The following is a 17,522-nucleotide window of genomic DNA, read 5'->3' on the forward strand; positions in this document are numbered from 1 at the left end:
ATTGTGACAGAGGGTAATAGAAGATGTCCCCTAACGCACTGGTATGTTTACTTTTGTGTGATTTTAAAAATACAGATTCTTTTTAAAAGGTGTTCCACAACACCCACATAAACTTTATACTAATACAAGGATATGTATAAAAGATATTGAAGAAACTCAAACAGGTTTATATGCAATACAACAAGTCTTTATTGAAGACAAAAGTCATGCAAAATATTCATAAAAGATATCCTTCAAGGAGCATATTCCATAGCCGAGGAGGGCGAACATACAGCAGTGATTAACATCAAGATAAGTGCAATTGTAAGTATTGAGGCGACAACGTCGACTTGTTTCAGGATAGACCCTTCATCAGGCCTCCACATATAAAGTCAAAATCTGGATAATTACTGCATGATCTTAAAGCGGAATATAACCCTGCATTTCAACTTTGCTCTAAAACATTATTTACAGCATATTATATGCAACCAGCATTTTTTTTTTACTAGACCAGCATTGGAAGGGTTACACACAGAGCTTTAAAGTTCCGTGCAGAGAAATGCTGCCGCAGCCGAAGTTAGATAGTGATACATTTAAGTAAACACAATGTAACAAGTGAGGAATGTGACTCACTCTCTCTCTGTGTCCGGGAGCTCCTGCACAGTCGGAGAGTGAGTCACATTCCTCACTTGTTATCTTGTGTTTACTTACATGTATCTATCTAAACTTCGGCTGCAGCAGCATTTCTCTGCACGGAACTTTAAAGCTCTGTGTGTAACCCTTCCAATGCTGGTCTAGTAAAAAAAAATGCTTTATTGGTTCCTCCATACTCCATGAATGGTGCATATGCGACAGGGTCACGCATGCTGCTGAAGTCATGGAGTATGGGGAAGTATGGAGCTGACCAGGAAGAAGGACGCAGAGCTTTATAGCAGCAGACAATCACGATATCAGAAGATTCAGGAGGAGATGCGTAACGCATAGAGAATCGGAACTGGAGCAAGGGGGGGGGGGGGGGGAGCGCGGTGGCTGGATGTGGTAAGTCCTTCCCTGCGTACTCTGCATCACATTTTACTTTATCTTCAGAATATAACACTTTTTACCCTCATTTTTGGGTAAGTAAAGTTGAATCTTTTATTCTGAAAAATACAGTAGTCCTGCGTAAATTGGCAATAATACCTAAATATTCACAGTGTATTTTTACTTTAATTTATAAATTGTTGAACCCCCCCCCCCCCCCTTTTTTTGTGTAATTTGTAGCGATGGTCCGAAATGTCGACTTCTGATTCTGATGGATTTAAGCTTTCCGATAAGTGTCTTTCCGGAGTACTGTAGAAATTGTTATTTCTGATTTCTGCAGGATGCTATTTTTTTTTTAGTTGATAAAGTACGTTAATTGTAAAAATACAAAAAAAAAAGTGCAGAATCCGCTATTTTTTGCGGATGTAGGCAATTATGCAAAAAACACACCTCCAATTGGCAACCGCTACCACATTTACTGATTAGTCCAATGCTTTTAAGTCTTGTGTTTGGTTTCATTACCGTTTCACGCATACTGATTTACACGTAATGACGATCGGAAACGCGGAAGCTCGTTCCTAGTAGTTTGCGCTATTATTAAATTTTGTAATATCATCCTTGGTTTTTATGGTTTATTGCAATGATTTGCAGTGGAGATTTTTTTCCTGCACTTTATTGAGATACACCCATGTAACCAGTTCACCCCCAACAGTTTTTATCTAATAACTTTATTACTACTTATCACAACAAAATGATCTATACCTTGTTTTTTTTTCGCCACCAATTAGGCTTTCTGTGGGTCGTACATTTTGCTAAGAATTTTTTATTGAAAATGCGTTTTAACAGGAAAAATAAGAAAATAATGGAATAAATTCATTATTTCTCAGTTTTTGGCCATTATAGTTTTAAAATTAAATGTCCTCCTGTGGATAAAACCGACATATTTTATTTGCCAAGTTGTCCTGATTATTAAACTGTTTAAATGGTGTCCCTATCACAATGTATGGCGACAATATATTATTTGGAGACATAGGTGTTATTTTTCTGTGGTTTTTTTTTTTTTTGTCCGGTCCATAATTACAAGCCCCTATGTAGTAAAGTAATAGTAATTTTCCCTCATACAATATAGATTAAAAAAGCCCCTAAGTCCCTAAGGCAACTATTTATGTTTATTTTTTTTACAAATGTTTTTTTTTTTTAATTTTTTTTTTTTGGGGGGGGGGGGGGGGGGGCTTTGGAAGTGTAAGTTATTAATTTTATTAATATTGTGTATGTATGTAAGTGCCTGTATGTATAGTTTTACTTTTTGGCCACAAGATGGTACTAGTGAACACTCTCCCATTATAGGAAGTGTTCACTTTTTTTTACATTTAACTACACTGTGACGGCTTCCTGTTTTATGAATGGACGTGGCCACTGATCGCAGCCACGTCCATTCATTCCAGGCATTGCGATTGGGTAGAGTACCACTTGGTCCTCTTCTCCAATCTCAGATCGCGGTGACCCGACAGTAAACGGCGGCGGGAGCGGCGCGCACATGTGCGGAGCAGCGGCAGGAACGAGCGACTTATTAAATGTCCTGTTGCCGTTAACAGGCTGAAACAGGACATTTTAATAAGTCAGAACACCATTAACTGGATAACAACCACACTCTTATCCACTTGTTTCTCCCTCCCTATTTTTTGCATTGGGGACCAATTTTTTTTAGCATTAATAATATTCTTATGGTAATATATGGATCATGTTGACATTACTAAAATATTTTTAATCATAATCATTATTATTGGCCCTACCCCTCTCACCCTTCTGAGTGTTTTTTCATATGCTGTGTTTTTGGAATTTACAATACAATGATTTAGGACAAAAAAAACTTATGGAGGGCTTCTGCAAAACCCAACAACGAGGGTATGCTGCACTGCATGTTCCAACTATCTGAATGTTTTTGGTGGGGATTTCATCATATTTTCCACTGAATGCTCAAAATGTCTTGTTTTTTTCTCACATATCTCTCCTCAGATGAAGTGAAATAATGAATGAATTACAAGACTCAGAACATTTCCACTGTGCTTTTTTCCCAGCAGACTCAAAGCGCCAGAGCTGCAGCCACTAAGACGTGCTCTATAGGCAGTTGCAGCGTTAGGGAGTCTTGCCCAAGGTCTCCTACTGAATAGGTGCTGGCTCCCTGAACAGGAAGAGCCAAGATTCAAATCCTGGTCTTCTGTGTCAGAGGCAGAGCCCTTAACCATTACACTATCCAGGATAAGACGTACAATGTTTATGTATTAATTGGGATCGCTGTACATCTGAACCTCTGATTAATTCATGAGGGATGATTATGACTTTCGACAACAGTCTTGTGTCCAGTTAGTGATCCTCTTGTAAAAGATTCCAGATACGTCTTCCATTGTTGTATGTCCGGAGGCATTGTTTTGTCGTTTACTAAGACCACTGGGCTTAAACTGTATTTTAACACTTGAGGGATAAAAATGTATTTCTTTGCAAATAAACATGTCCTCCTGTACAAGACCTTCGTCCATGGGCCATGACATTTGTTAGGAAATATTTCTTTATAAACGGATGCACATATTATAAACTTTATTATTCCCACAGCTAATGTTAGAAACTTCTCCTTATTCGTAAAATATCTTTATCAGCCTGATTCAACACCAAGCTAATCCCTTCCAGAAAGATTGGCAACATCTGGGCCTGTTCCTGCTGACCTCAACCTTTTCATCACATTAACGAAGCAGCTATGAATAAAGATTCACTAGTATAATTTCTCTCACTACTTCTTTCCCATCATTCTCTGTGGAATGTATCGGAACATATCTGAAATACCTGTTTTTGTAACAATTACATCTAATTAACTCTCCAAACTACGCCAGTCAAGTGTCTGTCAACATCTGAAACATTCATTGGATGTCCACTCCCAACCACCACCCCAAAAAAGGAAAACTTTTGGCAAGCTTTTCAGTGACAGTTTTATTCAATAATATTTGAATAATTATTTAATTTGATTGTAAAAAAAAAATAAAATAAAATAAAAAAGCTACAACTGGAACTAGCCAATGAAAGGTAGCCTGAAAGAATTATTACAACTGTTTGTGTTTTATTTACCAAAAATGCACAAGGTCTACAAGGTCTGTGGGCTTATTAATATAGGCAGCATCTTTTTTATGTCTTTTTGGACACCAGAAAATTCTATTTGATCTGGATAGACTGAAATGCTTCATCTATTTTTTTTGACTTTTGTGGGCCAATAGACATCAGATGAAGGGCTGATAGGTTGGTCCCCAACATGCCAGGGTCATGACGCATATTGGCACTAATCTAAGCACTTCTCATTTTTTCCTAGTTGGAATTCCAGGACTGGAAGACGTTCAGGTCTGGATTTCATTTCCCCTCTGCCTCATCTACATAATAGCCTTATTGGCCATTTCTTGTGTCCTGCTTACCATAAAAACTGAAGAAAGCCTCCACCAGCCCATGTACCTCTTTCTCAGCATGCTGTTGTTTGTGGATCTCATCAAATCCAGTTCTACCATTCCCAAAATGATCATGATCTTCTTGTTTAACCTCCGTGAGATCTCCTTTGAGGGCTGCCTGGCCCAAATGTTCTTCATACATTCCTTTTCCGTCATGGGCTCCTCTGTTCTCTTGGTCATGGCATTCGATCGCTATGTAGCTGTGTGCCAACCACTAAGATATTCCACCATCTTGACCAATACGCTGATCATAAAAATTGGGATCATGGTGGCCATAAGAGGAATCCTTTTGATATTTCCACATCCTTTCCTGGTCAGGAGGCTGCCATTTTGCAGGAGTCACGTGATTGAACATACCTACTGTGAACACATTGCCGTGGCTAAATTGTCATGTGCAAGTATCAAAATTAATATTATGTATGGGTTAATAGTCGCCCTGCTTGTGGTGGGTGTAGATATTATATGTATTTCAGTTTCATACTCCTTGATTGTGACTGCAGTCCTCAAGCTCCCATCTCGAGAAGCCAGACACAAGGCTTGGAGTACGTGCGTCACTCATGTGTGTGTTATTCTGTTGGCTTACATCCCTGCACTTTTCTCCTTTATTTACCAAAGGTTTGGAGGTCACAAAACTACTTCAACTCAGATCATCCTGTCCAACCTCTACCTGATTTTTCCACCGATGTTAAACCCAATAATATATGGGATAAAGACCAAAGAGATCCAGAGAAACATACTGAAATTATTCTGTCCACAAAACATCAAGTATTGATGGAAGCAAGAAATGTGGGTGCACTGCCCACTAGAGGCAGAAGATTGCTGACATAGGGGCTTATTGAATTAATAGTAAGCATGGTAAATTTGGGAACCTGTAGCGCCCAATACATATCAGGAATCACGCTGCAGGCCTTGACTATCGATATTTATCAGGTGCTGCAGGGGACCACATTTTCCCAGCTTACTGATAATTGAATAGGTCCCCATGGCGTTGACCGAAAATTAACATGTTTGTATTTTGTTGTTTTGTGGCAGAGATGGTTAAGGTTAGCCGTGGGGAGAAGGGTTAAGGTTAGCCATGGTGGGGAGCTTATCACATCACAGACTCACGTCAATGTTTGCTAAGTGTAGAGGATAAGGTGAACATTTTTTTTACCGTTTGGAAAATGTGCATGAAAATAGCAAATAATTGTACTTACTTTGGAACTATTAGTCCTAAAATAACTTGTTTTGGTTTGTTTTTGACAGTAATAAAACATCTCACTAATACTGTATTATAAATGTGAAAGTTTGGATGTTTGTTACTCAATCACGCAACAATGGCTGAACGGATTTGAATGAAATTTGGCACACACATAGTACATTACCTGGAATAACATATAGGATACTTTTTATCCCCATAACCAAAAAGTGGGTGGAGACAAATACAAATTTCACTGGGAAAATGTAAACTGCAGCCATTCTTACACTGTTAATGGCAGGGTTCTCAAACTTTGCACAGCTGGTCACTGGGTGACTGGGATTAATATTCAGAAAAGTGGGTGGAGCCTACAAAAGCCAATCAAAATTCACCTATTCATTTTCAAGGGGAATTTTTCATTGCTGCCATTCTTGCACTGTTAATGGCACAAGCTCAAACCTGGTCATTGGGTGACTGGGGTTCAAATTCAGAAAAGGGGGTGGGGCCACAAACAGCCAATCAGATTTGTTTCATTTCAATGCAAATTATTGATGCCAAAGACAGCAAAGATCACAAACTAGGTCATTGAGTAATTGAGTAATTGTGTGGTAGGTAGAGTTGGGCCGAACCTCCGATTTTAGGTTCGCGAACCGGGTTCCCGAACTTTCGCGGAACGTTCGGTTCGCGTTAAAGTTCGCGAACCGCAATAGACTTCAATGGGGATGCGAACTTTGAAGAAAAAAAAAAATTATGCTGGCCACAAAAGTGATGGAAAAGATGTTTCAAGGGGTCTAACACCTGGAGGGGGGCATGGCGGAGTGGGATACACGCCAAAAATCTGGATTTGACGCAAAGCAGCGTTTTAAGGGCAGAAATCACACTGAATGCTAAATGACAGGCCTAAAGTGCTTTAAAACATCTTGCATGTGTATACATCAATCAGGTAGTGTAATTAAGGTACTGCTTCACACTGACACACCAAACTCACCGTGTAACGCACCGCAAACAGCTGTTTGTGTAGTGACGGCCATGCTGGACTGGTGCGCACCATGGCGAGAGTGCAGGTTTTGGTGGCTTTACAGCCCATATAGTCGCCTGGCTGATGTAGCTGAATGACAGAACAGTGACTGTCCAGCTGATCAAATTTTGTCTGACCACAATGAAGCAACGACCTTATTATCTTTTGTGTGCCCCCCGAGACACTCATCTAGGCGCCGGTCATTGCTTCATTGTGATACGCAAGCCCCTTCACCACGGCAAGGTAATGATCACGAAGGGGAATGGGCGCATGTACATGCCTTTTCTTTTGTTGTTGCAGCTGCCCGCAGTGCAGCCAGAAAAATTAGGCAGTCATGTACACGCACCAGAAAAATTATTACAGCGGCCGCTGCTAGCAGCGGCCTAAAAAATTCAGCAATCCGCCTGGAGTCCCGGACCCTGTTGGTGGTGGCGGAGAAGGTAGTCAAGCGGCCTGCAGGCAAACATGCTGTGTGGAGGGACTGGGAGCGACTTAGTCTTCTTGGGGCAGGCCAGGCAGCCAGTCACACGGCGTGCAGGCAGAGATGCTGTGTGTGCGGAGACTGACTTAGTCTTGGGGCGGGCAGCAGCCCTCCGGGATCCATGCCTCATTCATTTTGATAAAGGTGAGGTACTTAACACTTTTGTAACTTAGGCGACTTCTCTTCTCAGTGACAATGCCTCCAGCTGCGCTGAAGGTCCTTTCTGACAGGACGCTTGCGGCAGGGCAGGAGAGAAGTTGGATGGCAAATTGGGACAGCTCTGGCCACAGGTCAAGCCTGCGCACCCAGTAGTTTAAGGGTTCCTCATCGCTGTTCACAGCAGTGTCTACATCCACACTTAAGGCCAGGTAGTCGGCTACCTGCCGTTCCAGGCGTTGGTGGAGGGTGGATCCGGAAGGGCTACGGCGAGGCGTTGGACTAAAGAACGTCCGCATGTCCGACATCACCATGAGATCGCTGGAGCGTCCTGTCTTTGACTGCGTGGACACGGGAGGAGGATTAGTGGCAGTGGTACCTTGCTGGCGTTGTGCTGTCACATCACCCTTAAAGGCATTGTAAAGCATAGTTGACAGCTGGTTCTGCATGTGCTGCATCCTTTCCGCCTTCAGGTGAGTTGGTAACAGGTCCGCCACTTTGTGCCTGTACCGAGGGTCTAGTAGTGTGGCCACCCAGTACAGCTCATTCCCCTTGAGGTTTTTTATACGGGGGTCCCTCAACAGGCAGGACAGCATAAAAGACGACATCTGCACAAAGTCGGATCCAGTACCCTCCATCTCCTCTTGCTCTTCCTCAGTGACGTCACGTAAGTCAACCTCCTCCCCCCAGCTGCGAACAATACCACGGGAAGGTTGAGCAGCACAAGCCCCCTGCGACGCCTGCTGCGGGTGTTCTCCTGCCGCCGTCCCCTCCTCCTCCTCCTCCCCCAAAGAAACACCTTGCTCATCATCCTCTGAGTCTGACTCGTCTTCTGCACACGACTTCTCTTCTTCCTCCTCCTCCCCCCTCTGTGCTGCCGCAGGTGTTGAGGAAACAGCTGGGTCTGATGAAAATTGGTCCCATGCCTGTTCCTGCCGTAACGGTTCCTGGTCACGCTCATTCGCAGCTTCATCCGCCACTCTACGCACAGCACGCTCCAAGAAGTAAGCGTAGGGAATTAAGTCGCTGATGGTGCCCTCACTGCGGCTCATTATTGTGATGGTGCCCTCACAAACGGCCGCATTAACCTGCATGCATTTTTCATCAGTGTCCAGTTGTCGGGCCAGAACATCCCCATCTTCCCAGACTGTTTCATTCTACTGTAGTTGTAGAGGTACTGGGTGACGGCTTTCTTCTGTTCTAGCAGGCGGGAGAACATGAGCAGGGTCGAATTCCAGCGAGTCGGGCTATCGCAAATGAGGCGTCTCACCGGCATGTTGTTTTTCCGCTGAATTTCCGCAAAGCGTGCCATGGCTGTGTAAGACCGTCTCAAATGCCCACAGAACTTCCTGGCCTGCTTCAGGACATCCGCTAAGCCAGGGTACTTTGCCACAAATCTTTGAACAACTAGATTCATGACATGTGCCATGCAGGGTATGTGTGTCAGCTTCCCCATATGCAAAGCGGCAAGCAGATTGCTGCCGTTGTCGCACACCACGTTGCCTATCTCCAGGTGGTGCGGGGTCAGCCACTCATCCACCTGTTTCTTAAGAGCAGCCAGGAGAGCTGCTCCAGTGTGACTCTCCGCTTTGAGACAAGACATGTCTAAGATGGCGTGACACCGTCGTACCTGGCATGCAGCATAAGCCCTGCGGAACTGGGGCTGTGAGGCTGGAGAGGAGAACTGCCACTCAGCCAAGGAGGAGGAGGACAGCGAAGAGCATGTAGCAGGAGGAGAGGAGGTGGCAGGAGGCCTACCTGCAAGCCGTGGAGGTGTCACAATTTGGTCCGCTGCGCCCTGCTTGCCATCGTTCACCACCAGGTTGACCCAATGGGCTGTGTACGTAATGTAGCGGCCCTGCCCGTGCTTGGCAGACCAGGCATCCGTGGTCAGGTGTACCCTTGACCCAACGCTCTTCGCAAGAGATGACACCACTTGCCTCTCAACTTCACGGTGCAGTTGGGGTATGGCCTTTCTCGAAAAATAAGTGCGGCCTGGCATCTTCCACTGCGGTGTTCCGATGGCCACAAATTTACGGAAGGCCTCAGAGTCCACCAGCCGGTATGGTAACAGCTGGCGAGCTAACAGTTCCGCCACGCCAGCTGTCAGACGCCGGGCAAGGGGGTGACTGGCCGAAATTGGCTTCTTCCTCTCAAACATTTCCTTCACGGACACCTGACTGCTGCTGTGGGCAGAGGAGCAGGAAGCGCTCAAGGGCAGAGGCGGAGTGGAGGAGGGTGCCTGTGAAGGTGGAAGGGAGAAAGCGGCAGAAGCAGATGATGCACCTGAAGGAGGAAGAGGAGAAGGAGGGTGACTTTTCTTTTGTGTGCTGCTGCTGCTTTTGCTCAGGTGGCCATCCCATTGCTGTTTGTGCCTTTTCTCCAGGTGCCTTCGTAAGGCACTTGTCCCTACGTGAGTGTTGGCCTTTCCACGGCTCAATTTTTGTTGGCAGAGCGAACAGATGGCTTTGGTCCGATCTGAGGCACACACATTAAAAAATTTCCACACCGCTGAGCTACCCTGGGATGTGGGCACTATGGGGACCTCAGCAGCTGATGCTGAAGGGCAAGTTGGCTGGCTGTACATAGGTGGCGATACATGGTGCCGGACACTGCCACCAGCTGTTTCTGACGAAGAGCTGCCCCAGCTTCTTTCAGCAACTTCTCTCCTCCTACTACTCTCTGACTCCCCCTCTGAACTGTCCCCCTCTTCATCTCCTCTATTGGGAACATACAGAGGATCCCTATCATCGTCATCATCGTAATCATCCTGCCCAGCTTCGCTTGCCTCAGACAAATCTAAACATGCACCATCAGTAGGTCCTTCATCCTCCTCACACGTTACATCCATAGTGTTGCCGCGTAACTCAGACATATGAGCTGGTGAAAATTCATCTGGCTGTAACAACAATGGCTGTGCATCAGTGATTTCACCACTAAATAATTCTTGCGAAGTGTCAAATGCAGCGGAAGTGGTGCTAGTAGTAGCGCTGGTGGCTGAACAAGATGAGGTGTTCTGTGTCGCTAAATACTCAACCACGTCCTGACAATCTTGGGAGGTGATGGGACGTGCCCCCTTTCCGAGCACTGTACTGTGGGCCAGGTCCACATGAAATTACATTTACACGACCTCGCGCAGACCTGCCGGGTGGCCTTCCTCTGGCTCTGGCACTACCTCTTCCTCTACCTGTTTTGTCCATATCGGGTATGCACGGAGTGGTATATCACACTGCGTGCACTCACGTAGGTAGGTGGGTTCACTTAACTGCACAGGTATGCGCACTGATGCGGTGGGTTCACTGAACAGAACAGGTATACAGTGGCAGGTTCACTGAACAGTACAGGTATACAGTGGCGGGTTCCCTGAACACAACAGGTATGCAGTGGCGGGTTCACTGAACAGAACAGGTATACAGTAGCGGGTCCACTGAACAGAACAGGTATACAGTAGCGGGTCCACTGAACAGAACAGGTATACAGTGGCGGGTTCACTGAACAGTACAGGTATACAGTGGCGGGTTCACTGAACAGAACAGGTATACAGTAGCGGGTCCACTGAACAGAACAGGTATACAGTGGCGGGTTCACTGAACAGAACAGGTATGCAGTGGCGGGTTCACTGAACAGAACAGGTATACAGTGGCGGGTTCACTGAACAGAACAGGTATACAGTAGCGGGTCCACTGAACAGAACAGGTATACAGTGGCGGGTTCACAGAACAGGTATGCAGTGGCAGGTTCACTGAACAGACCAGGTATACAGTGGCAGGTTCACTGAACAGAACAGGTATGCAGTGGCGGGTTCACTGAACAGAACAGGTATACAGTGGCGGGTTCACAGAACAGGTATGCAGTGGCAGGTTCACTGAACAGAACAGGTATGCAGTGGCGGGTTCACTGAACAGTACAGGTATACAGTGGCGGGTTCACTGAACACAACAGGTATGCAGTGGCGGGTTCACTGAACAGGTATACAGTGGCGGGTTCACTGAACAGAACAGGTATACAGTGGCGGGTTCACTGAACACAACAGGTATGCAGTGGCGGGTTCACTGAACAGGTATACAGTGGCGGGTTCACTGAACAGAACAGGTATACAGTAGCGGGTCCACTGAACAGAACAGGTATACAGTGGCGGGTTCACAGAACAGGTATGCAGTGGCAGGTTCACTGAACAGACCAGGTATACAGTGGCAGGTTCACTGAACAGAACAGGTATGCAGTGGCAGGTTCACTGAACAGAACAGGTATACAGTGGCGGGTTCACAGAACAGGTATGCAGTGGCAGGTTCACTGAACAGAACAGGTATGCAGTGGCGGGTTCACTGAACAGTACAGGTATACAGTGGCGGGTTCACTGAACACAACAGGTATGCAGTGGCGGGTTCACTGAACAGAACAGGTATACAGTGGCGGGTTCACTGAACACAACAGGTATGCAGTGGCGGGTTCACTGAACAGGTATACAGTGGCGGGTTCACTGAACAGAACAGGTATACAGTGGCGGGTCCACTGAATAGAAAAGGTATGCAGTGGCAGGTTCACAGAACAGGTATGCAGTGGCAGGTTCACTGAACACAACAGGTATGCAGTGGCGGGTTCACTGAACAGGTATACAGTGGCGGGTCCACTGAACAGAACAGGTATGCAGTGGCGGGTTCACTGAACACAACAGGTATGCAGTGGTGGGTTCACTGAACAGGTATGCAGTGGTGGGTTCACAGAACAGGTATGCAGTGGTGGGTTCACAGAACAGGTATGCAGTGGTGGGTTCACAGAACAGGTATGCAGTGGCAGGTTCACTGAACACAACAGGTATGCAGTGGCAGGTTCACTGAACAGGTATACAGTGGCGGGTCCACTGAACAGAACAGGTATGCAGTGGCGGGTTCACTGAACACAACAGGTATGCAGTGGTGGGTTCACTGAACAGGTATGCAGTGGTGGGTTCACTGAACAGGTATGCAGTGGTGTGTTCACAGAACAGGTATGCAGTGGTGGGTTCACAGAACAGGTATGCAGTGGCAGGTTCACAGAACAGGTATGCAGTGGTGGGTTCACTGAACAGGTATGCAGTGGTGGGTTCACTGAACAGGTATGCAGTGGTGGGTTCACAGTACAGGTATGCAGTGGTGGGTTCACAGAACAGGTATGCAGTGGTGGGTTCACAGAACAGGTATGCAGTGGCAGGTTCACTGAACAGGTATGCAGTGGGCTCACTGAACAGAACAGGTATGCAGCCAGGAACAAGCTAAGCCTAACTAATCTTTCCCTATGAGAGACAGTCTGCAGCAGCTCGCCCTACTCTCACTAATGCAGGCACACAAGTGACCGTAATGGCCGCCGCTGCCTGCCTTATATAAGGGGGGTGGGGCTCCAGGGGCTAGTGTAGCCTAATTGGCTACACTGGGCCTGCTGACTGTGATGTAGAGGGTCAAAGTTGACCCTCCATGGTGCATTATGGGGCGAACCGAACTTCCGCAAAGGTTCGCCTGCGGGACGCGAACGCGAACCACTGAAGTTCGCATGGAACCGTTCACAGGCGAACCGTTCGGCCCAACTCTAGTGGTAGGGTTAGAAAAAGTGAGCGCAGCCAACACAAGCCAAATACATACCCGGGCAACGCCGGGCCATCAGCTAGTGTTGTAATTAAATCTTCAAAATCCCCAAATGACCAAAAAGTTTACTGTCATAAAATGGTCTTGATGGAGAACTCCTACTACTGCTTGGTCTAAAAAGTCACCTAATCCTAATTCCGCTGACCATCATTTTCTATATTCTAACTCTGCCAAGACGAATTCTGTCAACCCAGAATGGGTGGTTATTGGGGTGGAGGGGTGCTAATAAAGGGATGCTTCTAGAAACCAATTTAAGTTCCTACCATACTAAAGCTGGCCATACGCTAGGCCAATTACCCGCCGATCGACAGCAGATTCGATCACTGGGATCGAATCTGCTGTCACATCGTTCACGCTAAACGCTGAATTTCGATCTATTTCGTCCCAAAATAGATCGATCCCGTCGATCGCTCCGTGCGGAAAATTACCGTAGATCGCCGGCGGGTAGGGCGCGCATTGCTAGTGGCGTACAATGGACACAGGTACACATTACCTGAAGCTGGCTCCCAGCATCTTCTCCGCATCACCTCCCGGCTGGCATCTTCTCCGCATCACTTTCCGCATCACGGCATCCAAGTATAACTTCCTGTGTCACTGCAGTGACAGCGGAAGCACAAGTAGAGGGCGCTCTATTTGAACTTCCGCTGTCACTGGAGTGACAGAAAGTTATACACGGATGCCGGATGTCGTGATGCGGAAGGTGATGCGGAGAAGATGCCCGGGTCCAGGCATCAGGTAATGTATGCGGGGGGGCAGGCGGCAGGAGCAGCTCAGCAGATGGTGAATCGGTTTCAAGCTGAAATCGATTTACAATCTCTTTGCAGTAAAGGCAGCCATACGATCCCTCTCTGATCGAATCTGATCTGTTAGTCGAATCTGATAGCAAATCGACCAGTGTATGGCTACCTTAATACTCCCACCTCTGGTTTCCTCCCACATCCCAAAAACATGAAGATACAGTAAGTTAATAACCTTCCCCTGAAATTGGCCACAGACTACAATGGGTTTATGACTATGGATTAGCGATTAGAGAAGGGATTAGATTGTGAGCTCCTCTGAGGGACAGTTAGTGAGAAGACAATATACTCTGTACAGTGCTGCGAAAGATATCAGCGCTATATAAATACTAAATAATAATAATAATAAAAATAATAATAATAATAGTCCCTGGGATGGATAATGGATGGTTTTGGTTGAATAATATAAATCCAGAGGTTAGATTATCTAATGTTTTTAATGCACAAAATTACAAACAATAGCCAAATTCAAAAAGAAAGTTACATCAATAAAATTAATTAATCATATAGACTCATTAGAGATGATATACTGGATTATGAAAAACATTTCCTTAACATAAATGTTCCACATAAACCCCTGTCTAAATTTTATCAAGCTGTTAGAAAAGGTATCTAAACAGTGAACAGCATTAAAGAGGCCCTGTAGTGACATATAGTAGAATGCAGTACAAAGCATTAAGAAGCTCACCCTTTCTTATTTGTAACTTTATATTGAGATATTCAATTTAACCTCCCTGGCGGTAAGCCCGTGCTGAGCACGGGCTATGCTGCCGGGAGGCACCGCTCAGGCCCCGCTGGGCCGATTTGCATAATTTTTTTTTTGCTGCACGCAGCTAGCACTTTGCTAGCTGCGTGCAGTGCCTGATCGCCGCTACCCGCCGATCCGCCACTATACGCGTCGCTGCAACCGCCCCCCCCCCCCCCCCAGACCCTGTGCGCTGCCTGGCCAATCAGTGCCAGGCAGCGCTGTGGGGTGGATCGGAGTCCCCTATGACGTCACGACGTCGATGATGTCGGTGACGTTATCCCGCCCCGTCGCCATGGCGACGGGGGAAGCCCTCCAGGAGATCCCGTTCTTTGAACGGGATCTCTTGATCTCCGATCGCCGGCGACCTCGTCTCGCTACATGAAGAAAAAAAATTTAAAAATAAAAAACGTATTTGCTGCCCCCTGGCGGATTTTCACAAACCGCCAGGAGGGTTAAATGCATTCACCAATCTATCTGTACTGGTGAGCAATGTCTCTATTTATCCATATACTTTAGGTTGGATGGAAAAGACATGCTTACCCAGTTAATCATATCAATTGGAGCAGAGGTCCGCAGACCAAGCAACCGCCTCGATTTAGGCTATATTCGAAGATTGGACTGAGATTGTACATCACTGAATTTGGTAAAATTTTAAATGTCCAGATCCCATGGATGAGGTGTCAATAAATGAAATATCTTCAGTATAACCATATACTAATAAAACCAATAAACAAAATTAAAAAGAACTCAAGGCCTCATTTAACCAGATGTTAGATGTATAGCTACTCTATAGCTGTGTGCCTAATCTGCTGGCGAACCAAATACTTAAAGATCTCGACAGATTTATCTAACGATCTAGCTCTGATACTGTTCTGCATATTTACATTTTGATTGAAAAGGTATAAAAGAGTCAGGAAATACAGTGGATCTGTGGATTTCCAAGTGCTGCTTATCCTATATTGAGCTGCCATTATTAAGTGACATATCTGGACTCTAACTGTTAGTTCGATCTTCTCAAGATCTAAGCAGAGAAGCGCCCTTATGCTGGGAATACACAATGCAATTTTTTGGCTGATGTGCCGTTCGATCGATTTTCGTTTTTCCGCTCAATTTCCCGCTCAATTCTCTTATATTTTCTTATCAATTTCCATTCACTTCTATCAGAAATCGAGCTGTAAAACGATCGAAAGTAAGATCGGGAATGTCGGAAATTATCTATCGAACCATCTATCTGCCTAAAAAACGCATGGTGTATTCCCAGCATTAGAGGGGAAAGATGGAAATTTGGGGTAAATTGCTGTTTTATGTATCTCTCTACCACCGTCTATAGGTCTGAGACTAGTGCACATTCCCACAACATATGAACAAGTGTACCAATGTTTATAGAGCACCCCCAACACATCCCTGAAGGTTTATCAGAGAAAGACGCCGTCTTTCTGGGGTGAGAAACCAGCGAGAAACTATCATGAAAAAACCGTTCCCAATGGGAATTGCATCGCGAGACTTATTTCCCTGCATGCTCTTATTAACTGAGGGACTAATATTTGATGACCTAAGTCATCCGACTATTCTTGAGCATATTTTGTGAGGGGTGAGGGACTTTTAATAGTTCATTATATCACAGTGCAATAACCCCTCAAGAAGGCTGCGTTGCATTAAGCATAGTAAGAATCTGACTACCGTATTTAATTGAGGTAGATTAAGCACTCTATTGACAGAAGACTTGACGGTGGCATAGTGGTTGGCGCTCTCGTCTTGCAGTGCTGGGTTCCCGGTTTGAATCCCAGCCAGGTCAACATCTGCAAGGAGTTTGTATGTTCTCCCCGTGTCTGCGTGGGTTTCCTCTGGTCACTTCGGTTTCCTCCCACATCCCAAAAACATACAGATAAGCTAATTGGCTTCCCCCTAAATTGGCCCAAGACTACGATACATACACTACATGATGCATACATGGACATATGACTATGGGAGGAATTATATTGTGGGACAGTTAGTGACAAGATAATATGCTCTGTGCAGCACTGTGGAAGATGTCAGCGCTCTATAAATAATAATAATGTCATAAGTAGTAACAAAATTATTGCTATAGGAACAAAGCTAAAAAATAAATAAAAAATAAAACAAACGCTAGACCTTGAGTGGTTAAGTTTTTCTCTGGCACTCGGGGATAGTGGGGCAGACAAGAGTCTCCTCAGATTCTACATTAACCAGCTGAGCGGTCTGGACGAGCTCAGCTCGTCCAACACCGCCAGCGGCTGCCGCTCAGGCCCTGCTGGGCCGATTTTAACGAAATAAAAAGCAGCACACGCAGCCGGCACTTTGCCAGCCGCGTGTGCTGCCTGATCGCCGCCGCTCTGCGGCGATTCGCCGCGAGCAGCGGCGAAAGAGGGCCCCCCTAGCCGCCTGAGCCCAGCGTAGCCGGAACAAAAAGTTCCGGCCAGCGCTAAGGGCTGGATCGGAGGCGGCTGACGTCAGGACGTCGGCTGACGTCGATGACGTCACTCCGCTCGTCGCTATGGCGACGATATAAGCGAAACAAGGAAGGCCGCTCATTGCGGCCTTCCTTGTTTATTCTGGGCGCCGGAGGCGATCGGAAGATCGCCTCCGGAGCGCCCTCTAGTGGGCTTTCATGCAGCCAACTTTCAGTTGGCTGCATGAAATAGTTTTTTTTTAATTTAAAAAAAACCCTCCCGCAGCCACCCTGGCGATTTAATCAGAACGCCAGGGTGGTTAATTATATCCTATATCTATGGAGTGAAATTCCCTCTTCTCCGCACAGCCGAGGTCTTTTGGGGGCCACAACAGCTTTATAATTACAGGAAGCATTCCAATATATAGAAGAGTCAGAGACATGAAGACCAAAGTCCTCCCACCGCAGTTCCAAGCCAAGGTGAGTCTTGGTTCTTCTCCGGAGCCTGATCTCTTCATTCAACAGACACAATGAGCTGCTTGATTCTTGTCCATTAGGAAATGTATTGTATTGTATTACGAGCATCAGCTGACTCAAACATTTATATTTTAGTTTCTAATTTATTTGTAAAGG

At 45.8% G+C, this 17,522-nt stretch overlaps 1 protein-coding gene across 1 annotated transcript; it reads left to right on the forward strand.

Annotated features, from left to right (window-relative positions):
• The first annotated feature begins 4,308 nt into the window (after positions 1-4,308).
• Positions 4,309-5,256, forward strand: LOC137544626 (olfactory receptor 52N1-like). Its single transcript, XM_068265721.1, has one exon. It carries the CDS (start codon positions 4,309-4,311, stop codon positions 5,254-5,256), a length of 948 nt encoding a protein of 315 aa, XP_068121822.1.
• Positions 5,257-17,522: the final 12,266 nt, after the last annotated feature.

The sequence above is a fragment of the Hyperolius riggenbachi genome, chromosome 2, assembly GCF_040937935.1.
Source record: "Hyperolius riggenbachi isolate aHypRig1 chromosome 2, aHypRig1.pri, whole genome shotgun sequence".
NCBI classification, from domain to species: Eukaryota; Metazoa; Chordata; class Amphibia; order Anura; family Hyperoliidae; genus Hyperolius; species Hyperolius riggenbachi.

What these genes read in the sequence shown, in the direction of transcription:
- LOC137544626 (XM_068265721.1), top strand. Translation starts at nt 4,309, where the DNA reads ATGACGCATATTGGCACTAATCTAAGCACTTCTCATTTTTTCCTAGTT.